The sequence below is a fragment of the Myxine glutinosa genome, chromosome 1, assembly GCF_964187855.1.
Source record: "Myxine glutinosa chromosome 1, kmMyxGlut1.1, whole genome shotgun sequence".
Classification (NCBI taxonomy): domain Eukaryota; kingdom Metazoa; phylum Chordata; class Myxini; order Myxiniformes; family Myxinidae; genus Myxine; species Myxine glutinosa.
In genome coordinates, this window is record NC_136261.1 from 341,379,908 (window position 1) to 341,392,961 (window position 13,054).

General features: G+C 46.6%; 1 protein-coding gene and 1 long non-coding RNA gene across 7 annotated transcripts in view; one reads left to right on the top strand and one right to left on the bottom strand.

Annotated features, from left to right (window-relative positions):
- LOC144889486 (uncharacterized) overlaps positions 1-13,054 on the bottom strand; it is a 497,490-nt gene that overhangs the window by 274,443 nt on the left and 209,993 nt on the right. The gene's annotated exons all lie outside the window — the stretch shown is intronic.
- Positions 1-13,054, top strand: part of LOC137412771 (neutral amino acid transporter 9) — a 195,871-nt gene that overhangs the window by 150,250 nt on the left and 32,567 nt on the right. For all 6 annotated transcript variants that reach the window (XM_068098106.2, XM_068098093.2, XM_068098114.2 and 3 more), the window contains one exon: positions 9,334-9,444. In XM_068098106.2, the coding sequence (XP_067954207.1) occupies positions 9,334-9,444 (111 nt within the window). The remainder of the gene's footprint in view (positions 1-9,333; positions 9,445-13,054) is intronic.

The window sequence follows — 13,054 nt, forward strand, 5'->3', positions numbered from 1 at the left end:
TCCCGATTTGCGAGTGATGCAAGCTGGAGCAATATGGCCAGTTTTCGAACAGAAATGGCAGGTGGCATCTTTGAACCGACACGTCTCCGGAGGGTGCTTTCCGTTGCACCGAAAACAGTTGTTGTGGGTTTGAGACTGCACTGGCTTCTGACGAGGAGCCTTGTTCCAACGTTGTGGCTGAACATGATCCAACCGATTCACAGCAGGGCTGGTACCAGATGAGCGAGTGGCACCGATGCTTGTAGCGTTGCGTTCAGCACTTTCCATGGAAATTGCGGTGTCTCTGGCATTTTGGAACGTCAGTCTTCTCTCAGCAAGCAGGCGTCTACGAGTGCGGTCATCGGACATGCCAACCACCAGCAAATCACGAAGCATGTCATCAATCGTGTCCCCAAACTCACACAGATGTGACAGTTTTTTGAGGTGTGCAATGAAGTCTGCGATCGACTGACCTTGCTGCTGTCTGCACATGTAAAAATTAAACCGACACAGGATGACTGAAGGAGATGGGTTGCAATGTTCCTTCAAAGCGGCCTTGAGCTCTGCATACGTGAGCTCCTGGATTGTCCGAGGCCGAATCAGGTTTTTAACGAGTGTGAACGTCTCACCTCCGCAAACGGACAGGAAGACGGCCTTCATCAGGCCTTCGGTCGCAATGCCGTTCGCCTCGAAGTAGAAAGACAATCGCTCAGAATACGTGTCAAAATCCCCCTCATGAGGGTCGAATTCATCGATATGGCCGAAAGATGTCATGGTCTAGATGTTTACCTTCGTCGCCATGTAAAGTATCTCGACAAACTGCGATCAATTGTCGTACGCGTTTATTCACTCTGCCGATCAAGGCCCGATTCACAGCAGCGCCATCCGAGCTCTGGCGTAGGGATACAACCCGGTCCCGGTGTAGGGATACAACGGTGAACATTTGCACTGCATACATGACACTCTCCATATTATATACCTCCGTGGCTACTCGAGGCCTGCCGGAGGTGTAGCTGGCGGCGGCCATCATCGGCGGTGCCCCAAACTGGTTTCTTTGCCTGTTCCTTCCGGTCACTGTCAGGGAGGGGAATTATTTAATGTTGCGCTAGGGACCTGTCTAAGTGTCTACAGGTGTGCATTGCCATAAGGGACGAAGGTTTGACTACCAGGTTTGACACACAGGGGCTGTTATCTTTAATCCCTAAATACCCAGCACTCGAACATCCTGTTACGTTCACAGGTATACATCTTAACCCGACAAACCGGAATACACAGAACTTATTACAAGTAGATTCCCTATCGTGACAGATGAAGCATGTTACCTATTCAGATGTACCTGGCTCTAGATATTCCTTTACCCCACCAAACATAACACAGCCCCCCTGCCCCCCCACCCCCCCTGGAACCATAGCTCCTGCTAGGTTCACTGCAGGCACTACCATTCCAGTCTTAACACTTACTGTCACACACTGAATTAACGTACGAAATAAATCAGGAGGGCTGTGGGAAGTGAGTCGGACTTCCTACCTATACTCCTTAACATGCTAATCCCCTTACCAATCATGCAAATATGTACATTTCAAATATTCGTTGTTCCTGCGGAGGGAGGAAACAAACAACACACAAAATCTACTTCACCACAAAACTTAACAAACCTACAAAATTCCAAAACTCTAAACATTTGTACATACCCCGGTCTACAGACCGCGTGCCCCGGTGGATGCCACAAGACGCAACCTTACCTGCGGGGCCATCCCAATGTACCCCTAAATTTCCACGGGCCCTGTCCAGGTGTTACAGGTGAGTGACATGGCTTGGTGAATTTCGCCCACATTCACGCAACACAAACCCCTTATCCACGCATACACATTCCAAAACTCATCACTACACTATCATCACAAGCACGTATTTCACCTTCCCTGCAGGACCATGGCATTGATGTCATTCGTGGTGTGCATTCCTCAACTCAGCAGCGGGGAGGTACCGCACAAGTAAGATGGTGGGGGCGCTTCAGGCTGTGGTGCCCGCAGTCCCAAAACAAGTCAACCGACTTACAAGTTCATTGCCCCCCCCCCCCCCTTTACCTCTTGGCCCCGTGACAGGCCAACAGCCCTTTCCGCCGTTACCCCGCCGGTGAGGGTCTCCACACACCAGGCTCCATTGCCTCCTGCTGCCGCACAGCTCCACAGGTCGCCGGGGGTGTCCTTTACCCCAGGGCGCCCAACCAGACCCTCCACCGAAGAGCTCCAATTTCCAGATACCAACGGCTGCCAGGGGTATTTGCCGCAGAGGGGGGCCGCAGGCATCACTCCTCAGAGCCTGATCTGTACCTGTGGACACAAACACCTTCCCCACCCGCAAGATCCCAAAACACATCTCCTCCCCCGCTGCCATTCAATTATTCAAACACAATTCCAGAGAAGATGGTTCTAAAGGTGTTACAAAAAGTTGCCATGGCCTGCTACATGTGAAATCGCCCAGTTCACATTTAACCAATCCATTTTCAAAAGCACAATAATCATCACTCATTCTCAGCTTCCATTCTCCACGACCACATAAAAACACATAACCACAACACTAACACAAACGCCGCCCACAAGACTCTGTGTGGCACACATTCCGATCCCCTCACCGGCCATGTCATCACTCACCCGCCCCCCAACTCCAAATTACATGTCCCCAATTTAAATAGCAAGTCCTGGAGCCTGGGACAGTAAACATCAAGGCCTTACCTCGACCTTGATGTACAGGTAACATCCGGTTGGTCAAGCCCAAAGTGCCATCCACCTTTCACAATCCCAAATTTATCCATTGGGCCTACCAAATTCTTCCAAATTTCTCTTTTGTCCCTACTACACTGGCAGGTATGTGGGTCCGCATCCAACGGTGATGATCACGACCCAACTACCTGTGGCTACGACAGCTCCGCACCTCTACCGTGCAAGGGTCACCGGGACAAGCCGATCAGTCAAAACGCCAACATGGCCCAATTGGCCCATGAGTGTCCATAAGGGTGCGACCCACCATCCATCCTTCGGCCCCCCTGCGAGGAACACGGCTGCACCACCCCCATCTGTCCAATGTGGTGAGCACCTGCTGCCACAAACACTACCGCACGCACAACCTCGGTCCTGGGGGAGACGGTCGCAGTGCATGGCATTCCCTTCACGTTACATACGCCGCCCTCATCCCCCAGTCCACAGAATTGTAGCCCCCCAGTGCCCACCCACACTTGACCACACCACACACCAAGGTCCAGTCGACAGCCATGCTCCACCAGGAGACCCACCAGAAGACGTGGTCCACACACCTCGGACACCCATAGCACCACGTTGACCCTCGGACCACACAACTACATCCCCATGACTCCGCGTCCCAAATATCAGCATAGTCGCCCTCACAACCAGTTGAAAGCTGTGTCCTGCTACCCTATCAATTTTATCACAGCCTCCAACACTTTGGTCTGCACACCTGGATCAATAATGGTGTCACAACTGTCAGTGACCTCCATGACATTTTAAAATTCACCCTTACGTTTACATCGAACCCACAGATTACCCATGCCAAACATTTTTCACATTTTGCTAAATTCACCAAAGAAAGATGCTTTGCCATACACATGCCAGCCGAGCATGGCCCATATGCTCGGCTCGTTACACATTTCCGATTCAACAATCCCATGGCTCTCTTCCCAAACCGAGAGTCCACAAATCATAACGGAACATCTGTGGAAGGTCACTCTCACCCCCATCACGTTCCACAGATGCCCCATCGGTTGTCCGGTGGACTATCTCATTCCTGTCCATTCGGTTTGACCCGCATCCATAGACCAGCACAGCATGTTAGGTCACCACATGCTGGCTGTCCCAAAGTCTCAGGGAGAGGGTGTCAGGTCGTCGCATGCCCGGGTGGTCACCACATCAGGCCCAAGTTGGCCATCCGCAGTGCCACCACCAAAGCGCGACCCACAACACCTCCCCCTAGTGGTCCTCAATACATGCCATCCCAGGCTTGAGAAACCACCTCGGACCCCCTGGAGGTCTTAACCCCCACCAGGGTCCGGTGACCCTGCCGGCCCGAGCCGCCAGCTTGGGCTGCGCCCCGACGGACAAGGGACGCCACACTCCACCAGACCCCCCGTGGGGCCCAGGTCGTACCACGACACGCAAGGCTGGACCCCACGTCCAAATCTCGCCAGCTCAGCCCCCCAGCTGGCTGGCATACCCAAATTTCGAAAGGGGCAACTTTTCCCCTAGGCCATCACCAATGACCTCCCCTGGTCCGAATCCCGCAGCCTGGGGCCCAACTCCAACCAAGGCTGCTCCAAATCAAATGCCCATTTAAAATGTATTTTTAATTTCCTTCTAAAAATTTTGGCCCTAGGTGTCCAATCACCGCAGCTGCAGGTAACAACCTCTATCACAGGTTGTTCTGCCCCTCCCTGCTGCTGGTCCAAATTCCCTACGGGGACCAAATCTTCAGAGGCTCGATCTCCCGACTCCCCAAGGTCCAAATCCAGCCTGGAGCCAACACACTACCCCAACTGGTCATGCAATTTTGGAGCCTCCGTTGCCCAATTGCAGTGTACGTTGAGGGTCCCCTCGGTCACCACAACCACCTCCTCGGACCGACTCACCTCATCACCCAGACTCTTTAGGGCCTGAACAAACTCTACCTCCATGGGACTGTCCCAGTTCCCCAGCCGCTGGATCAAATCATTCTCATCATCCCCATCATCACCACAAATCATTTCTGGCCCCGACAGGCCTTCCCCAATTAACCCCTGCCCCTGCTCTGTTATGTGGGTTTCCAACCCTTTTACCTCCTTTTACCCCCTGTTGTTTGAGCAGTCCCCATTCCTCACTCTGTTGTCGCATTCTGGCATCCACCCGGCCCCGATAGCCTTCCAGGTCTCCATTTGCTTTGTCATTTCGGGCATTTGTGGCCCCAATTCTATCTTCCAACTTTTCCCCCATTCGGACAGCCTGGGTCATGCCCTCTTCTATTTTTAACATTAATTCTTCTCGTTTAAGTTAAATTTCCACCCCCATGGATTTTTCCATCTCCCCCATTTTAGTTTCTACGTTAACCTCAAATTCCCCCAGTCTGTCCTTAATTTGGTTTTGCACTCTCCCTTCTATGCCATTAATTCATTCCCCCAGCTGCTGTGCCATCTCCCCAATTTGTACCTCCAATTGTTCATACCGTTCCTTCATTTCATGCCCTTCATTCATTTGCTCATTCATCACCTGGTGTTGGGCTAGCGGCTAGGGTTCCGGCTTAGGATCCTAGGATCCTGGGTTCGAATCCCGGTTGATCGCTGAATTAACGCCAGGGGGGTTGACTCAGCCTGTCATCCTTCCGAGATCGGCTAATTGAGTACCAGCTCACTGGTAATTCCCTGTTTGTCGTCAAAGGTGGCAAAAAGGGTTGGCGTCAGGAAGGGCATCCGGCTGTAAAACATTGCTTCAAATAGGGGACCAAAAAACAACAACAACCACGGTTCCCGAAAAAGGCCAACCCCCGCTTTGCGGGGAAAATGGCCTCTAAAGGTGGTTTTTTTTTTTTTATCACCTCCATTTTACCCTCCAATCCATAAATTTTGCTGTCCATCCCTTCAATTTGTTCTTTCAATCCATCAATTTCCCCCTCCATCTCTTCCTTCAATCCCTCAATTTTATCACTCTGGGCATTCAAATCCCCCTTCAATCCATCAATTGTTTGCGTTTGAGCATTAATTTGCTCATCCATTCCCTTCATCTGCTCACTCTGAGCATTCATTTTGTTTTCCAATCCCTTCATGTCTCCCTTCAATTCATTTTTCATTTCTCCCATCTCTCCTTTTAACCCATCTCTCATTTCCATCCATTTTGTCATTCAATCCTCCCAGTTTTTCGTTCATGAATTCCCTCAAACATTTCATTAAGGCCTGGTTGTCTATGGAGGCCGTCTCTCCCGCGGGGGAAGTTCCACCACTACGCTCCACCCCAGCTATGTCCGACTCACCCCCAATGCTTCCCGCATCTTCCATCCTTCCTTCCTCCATATTGCCCACCTCCTCCATCCGTAAAGGAGGTCGCTTTCCCGCGCGGCTCTTACAAATGAATGAAAGAATATGAATTTAATGACGCGCCATTCGCATCCCGTAAGCCCAATCGACTATGCAATTTATCGCCTCAGACTACGAAAATCTTTCGTCCTAATGGCGGGCGCGATGTACACCGGACCGTGTCGATGTCTCACCGCGGACAAAAAAATTTGTCCGACAGGCCCAGATCCTCACTCTTGACACCAGTTGTCGCGCGGACCCTTTCGTTAATAGCAGGGCTCGTTAATAGATGGACCGAAACAGACTTACTTGAGGCGACGACCAAACTCGGATTGTGCTATAATAAACGCGGGAGGAAGAAGGGAAGTGGAAAGCTGTGGTAAAAGCGCTTACCTGTGGAAGGCGAACGAACTCAAACGGCACAAGATTTTCAGGGAGTGGAAAATAATAGAAGGGTTTATTTCAATAAAAGGTAGGGACAGGAAAACGCGATACTAAATAAAGTCCCAAGTTGGGACGTCCCCACAACTCACTTCAGAAACAAGACACAGGAATGAATTAAAGGAAAAGAATCGTTGTGTGAAATGTTCTGTGGGTGCGGCCTTATCTTGTCTGTCGTCTTGTATAGTCTGCCGTCCAAACACGGCTCTGTTCGACCCCGCTCGCGCACCACCAGGCCTAGCTCCAAGCTCCACAAGCTCCAAGCTCCAAGCTCCACTCCACAATCGCACACCACGAGGTGCCTCGCTCCAAACTCCAAAGCACTGTGAAGGCCCGAGCCAACGACCACCAGGGACCTCCCAAGACCAAGCAGGGAAGCGCAGAGAGCATAAGACAGCCAGAAAGCACAAGGGTTTGAGCTGAACGTGCCAGAGGGCCAGAGGGACATGCCACGCAAGAGCCAAGTCGATGTCCAAGAACTGCAAGAGCCGTGCTGCGCAAGACGAAGAGAGAAAATTGGCGTTCGACGCGCCCTCATATAACCTTGCGGTCGTGACCTCAGCCTTGGCACGCCACCCAATCAGTGCCCTCCACCGACTCGTTGGCTGGAGGATCGCGCCTACCACGCCAACCCATCACTCGTTCCCTGTAGCGTGGTGATAGCGCATGCTACTCGAGGCCTGCCGGAGGTGTAGCTGGCGGCGGCCATCATCGGCGGTGCCCCGAACTGGTTTCCTTGCCTGTTCCTTCCGAAGTCACTGTCAGGGAAGGGAATTATTTAATGGTGCGCTAGGGACCTGTCTAAATGTCTACAGGTGTGCATTGCCATAAGGGACGAAGGTTTGACTACCAGGTTTGACACACAGGGGCTGTTATCTTTAATCCCTAACTACCTAGCACTCCAACATCCTGGTATGTTCACAGGTATACATCTTAACCCGACAAACCGGACTACACAGAACTTATGACAAGTAGATTCCCTATCGTGACAGACGAAGCATGTTACCTATTCAGATCTACCTGGCTCTAGATATTCCTTTACCCCACCAGACATAACAATACATATATACGCATATACTGCTCCATTATATATAAACAATCTGCGATAAAATCTGTTAACGGTCTGATTGGGAAACACACATTTAAAGCACTCTTAAAAAATGAACAGTGCGATTGGGAAACACACATTTAAAGCACTCTTAAAAGATTAACTTGACACCTCTAATCCATGACAGCCTCCACTATGGTTATATCAGAGCGAGCTGATTCGTCACATGGTCACAGATTGTTTAACCTCAATATGGGGCCATCCAAAAATGACATAACGCTATTATTTTGGAATACCAAGCAAGATTAGGATGAATTTAAAAAACAATGATTGTGTTATTGGTTAAGTAATGTGTATTTTATAGCTTTTAACAGTTTGCTCAAATCAAGTCATTTATTTAATTTGCTTCATCCTTCAGTCATCTAAATAAGCACCTTGTACTTGTTAAGACCCATCCCATTTTAAATCGTTGAATGTCTGATCAAATGATCAACCTCTAAATCTAAGTGGATTATATTATCAAATTTTACAATCAAGGTTTCAATTGTAACTAGAACGACACTCAATAGAGCACATATCTCCACCAGGCTGAACATTAAAAAAAATTCTATCCCACTGATAGGCCGGATCTGGATCTGAAACAAAATTCAATCGGCTTGTTCTTATCACCATACCCAACTCATCAACTTGGTCCTATATTTAAATCTGATCACTTGCTTCATGTAATGATGCTTTGACTTGATCTTCCAATTCCCTGCATTGCATTGATTTGTCCATTACTGTCTTGTCATTCCTGTAGAAGTCCAGCCTGTCTTTTAATTTCCTTTGTCTGCTTGTATCATTACTATAAGCTCCCTATAAGCCTTAGACAGATGAATAATAAATAAATAAATAAATAAATAAAGCAATAAAGAAAACACACTGGAGGTCACTGCTTGCCATTTGCCAAAAGGTGTTGAAAGGGTTATTTTGGAACTGATGAATGAAGAAGGGAGAGAGACTGATTTGGAGTTGTGCTTTGTGTTAATGACAAGTTGAAGTTTACAGTAGTGACCTACAGTGGTGAGGACACTGGATTTGCGTTCCAGGGGTGGTGAGTTCAAATCCTTCTGGAAATGCAGCAGTACTAAGGTTTTGGATTCTAAACTTCTGCAAATGGAGTTGTTCTCAGATTAGAGCACATCACAAGCACATAGTCAGGAAAATCTCTGCTGGCCTTCAGGGAGCATGTAATGCATGCCGCCCCTCCCCCCCCCCCCCCCCACCTGGTTTGATCTTCATGTGACCCAAGTCCACACATTGTGCTTTTTTTTTTGTATACAAGATCGAGGAGCTAACATCAATCACAAAAAAGGACAAACTGACACATAAAACATGATAAAGGGAGCGGGAGACAATATGGGGAGAGAAGGGGAAGCACACAAGTTCAACATTTGAGAGCAGGGACATCGGGAGATCTGTGGGAGGGAGAGGGCTTGGGGGGAGGAGGCATGGGAAGGGGGGGGGGGGTGGTCTGAGAGGTAAAAAACAACAACACATGGACACAGCTAGGACTTCCAGGAAAGAAGTCGGTATTTCAGAAAAGTGGATCTTTGGTGAATTAACAGGGATAGAAAAGATCAAGGTTTTGGATGGATGCTGCTTGACTTTGAATGATGTCAGGGCAACTTTTGATGAGCATATACAACCTTTTAAAAAGACATTACTGCCAAAAAATACCCTTCACTGATCCTTATCCTTGGTAGAATAAACATCATTCAACTTTCACAACTTCTTCATCACGCTTACAACTTCTCTCCCTCTGTATTTACACCAGGAACCCTTTCTGTGGCATATTTGATTATTCTGGTGACAATCAAGGCCGCACGCTGGGGAATTAACCTCGAGTACCACTGGATAGAGTGCGACAACCCTTTCTTTGTCCCAGGTAAATCTCACTACAAGTTGTCATTGACAATCTTCCAGATGGCCATTTTGATTGCCAATGTTTTGTAGCTTTATTCCTCATTACCACTTCGTTTCTTGTTAATGTCAGAGAGATTGTCAGATGTTTCAGTGGTAAAGTGCTTTCCATTAAGCTGTCTTGTTTTCTTTCATTCTCTGACAAAGTTGGATAACTTAAACGTTCGACTGATGCAATACTGTCAGAGGGCACTGTGTTCTTCCTCATCTGATTAATTGAAAGGGAAATTCAGTTACATATCTTGTCTGCAATGTTGTTGACAGTGACGGGACAGTTCTAGTTATATGGTATTAGGAAAGTATCTACCTAAATCTAGAATCTACAATCTACTCGTACAACAAGGTTAGCTACACTTAAACTCCTACTTGAACGAAAAAAATCAACTTGGGGAAAAAAACTTGGAAATTGGTACTCATAAATCCACTTCTTCTCCTCCTCTTCCCTTTATAAGGGGTGAGGTCTAATGGCACCAAACTTCTTTCCTGCCTTGATCACGATACTCCTCCACTTCCCTCTGTCCTCAGTCAACTCTCTCCACCCTCCAACCGCCCCACCTCACTGATATCCCTCCTCACACAATCCTCCCATCGCAACAGGGGTCTACCTCTTTTCCTCGTACCTTTTTCCTTCAAGATATCCACTCTCTTTGCCATTCTCTCTTTCCCCATCCGCACCAAGTGTCCAGCCCATCTCAGCCGGCATTTCTCCAATCTTCCTGTCAAGCTCATCTGCACACCAATCTCCTCCTTCAGTTCATCCATCCTCCTTCTATCCACCCTCTTCACTCCCTCAATCCTCCTTACCAGTTGTTCTCACAAACCTGCACCGTCTCTTGATGACTCCCTGTCAGTGCCACCATCTCCAGACAGCCGTTCAAAAATATGCCGGCATTACACAAGACATCAGAACCTTCCCTTTCAATCTCCTAGAATCTTTTCTGTCTGACCCTACTACACTACCATTGTGACTCTACTACTCTACTATTCTGACTCCACTACTCTACTATTCTGACTCTGCTACACTACTATTGTGACTCGACTACTCTACTATTCTGACCCTACTACTCGAATATTCTGACTCTGCTGCGCTACTATTCTGACTCTGCTACTCTACTATTCTGACCATACTACTCTACTATTCTGACCCTACTACTCTACTATTCTGACTCTGCCACTCTACTATTCTGACTCTGCTACACTACTATTCTGACTCCACTATCCTACTATTCTGACCCTTCTACCCTACTATTCTGACTCCACTACCCTACTATTCTGACCCTACTACTCTACTATTCTGACTCCACTACCCTACTATTCTGACCCTACTACTCTACTATTCTGACTCCACTACCCTACTATTCTGACTCCACTACCCTACTATTCTGACCCTACTACTCTACTATTCTGACTCTGCTACGCTACTATTGTGACTCGACTACTCTACTATTCTGACCCTACTACCCTACTATTCTGACTCTGCTATCTACTATGCTGACCCTACTATGCTACTATTCTGACTCCACTACTCTACTATTCTGACTCTGCTACTCTACTATTCTGACCATACTACTCTACTATTCTGACCCTACTACTCTACTATTCTGACTCTGCCACTCTACTATTCTGACTCTGCTACACTACTATTCTGACTCCACTACCCTACTATTCTGACCCTTCTACCCTACTATTCTGACTCCACTACCCTACTATTCTGACCCTACTACTCTACTATTCTGACTCCACTACCCTACTATTCTGACCGTACTACTCTACTATTCTGACTCCACTACCTTACTATTCTGACTCCACTACCCTACTATTCTGACCCTACTACTCTACTATTCTGACCCTACTACTCTACTATTCTGACTCTGCTACGCTACTATTGTGACTCGACTACTCTACTATTCTGACCCTACTACCCTACTATTCTGACTCTGCTATCTACTATGCTGACTCTACTATGCTACTATTCTGACTCCACTACCCTACTATTCTGACCCTGCTACCCTACTATTCTGACTCTGCTGCGCTACTATTCTGACACTACAACTCTACTATTCAGTATAAATCCACGACTCATAAAACTACTCATGCTCATAAAACTACCACTACTACTACTACTACTCAGAACTACAACTCAGAAAAATCTACTGATAAATCTACTTTGAAAGTGTAGCTTACGACTTTTGAATCTACCTTTGCAAGAAACCTTTTCTTCCTATACAACTTATCACGTGCTTTCCAGAACTTCATTTGCCACCTTCAGCCATATTACAGCAGTTTTTTTCATTATTTAATGTACCCAGTTATTTCTACCACTGATTTTCCTCCCAATTTTAAATGCCAAATGTAAGTGAACGCCCGATGGTAGGTAATCCCGAACTTCACCGGAAATTGTGGCATTTTTATTTTGCAGGTAATAAGGAACGCACTCGGAAATAATTATGTATTTACATTGAAACGGTTCCCCTCTTGTCCTTCTGCTGCAAGAAAGAAGAAATGCAGCATGGAATGTCATGGTGGCGGCAGCTCCGTTTGTATGAGTAAAGTTGCTTGCTTCTGTACATATACCATTAAATGAAAATAATTACCCCACTCAAACATCATGTCCGACCGTACGAAAAAATGAAAATAATTACCCCACTCAAACATCATGTCCAACCATCCCCCCCAAAAAATGAAAATAATTACCCCACTCAAACATCATGTCCGACCGTTCGAAAAAATTAAAATAATTACCCCACTCAAACATCATGTCCAACCATCCAAAAAAAAAAATGAAAATAATTACCCCACTCAAACATCATGTCCGACCGTCCGAAAAAAAAAGAAAAAAAAAAAAAAAGAAAATAATTACCCCACTCAAACATCATGTCCGACCGTCCAAAAAGAAAAAAAAAATGAAAATAATTACTCCACTCAAACATCATGTCCAACCGTCCGAAAAAAATATAAAAAATTTAAAAATGAAAAGAATTACCCCACTCAAACATCATGTCCGACCATCCAAAAAAAAATATGAAAATAATTACCCCACTCAAACATCATGTCCGACCATCCGAAAAAAAATAAAAAAAATAAAAAAATTAAAATAATTACCCCACTCAAACATCATGTCCAAGCGTCCAAAAAAATGAAAATAATTACCCCACTCAAACATCATGTCCAACCATCCAAAAAAAAATATGAAAAGAATTACCCCACTCAAACATCATGTCCAACCATCCAAAAAAAAATATGAAAATAATTACCCCACTCAAACATCATGTCCGACCATCCGAAAAAAAATAAAAAAAATAAAAAAATTAAAATAATTACCCCACTCAAACATCATGTCCAAGCGTCCGAAAAAATGAAAATAATTACCCCACTCAAACATCATGTCCAACCATCCCAAAAAATATATGAAAATAATTACCCCACTCAAACATCATGTCCGACCGTCCGAATTTTTTTTTTTTAAATTAAAATAATTACCCCACTCAACCCTGGTGTTGGCTTAGCGGTTAGGGTGCCGGCTTAGGATCCTAGGGTCCTGGCTTCGAATCCCGGTCGATCGCTGAATTAACGCC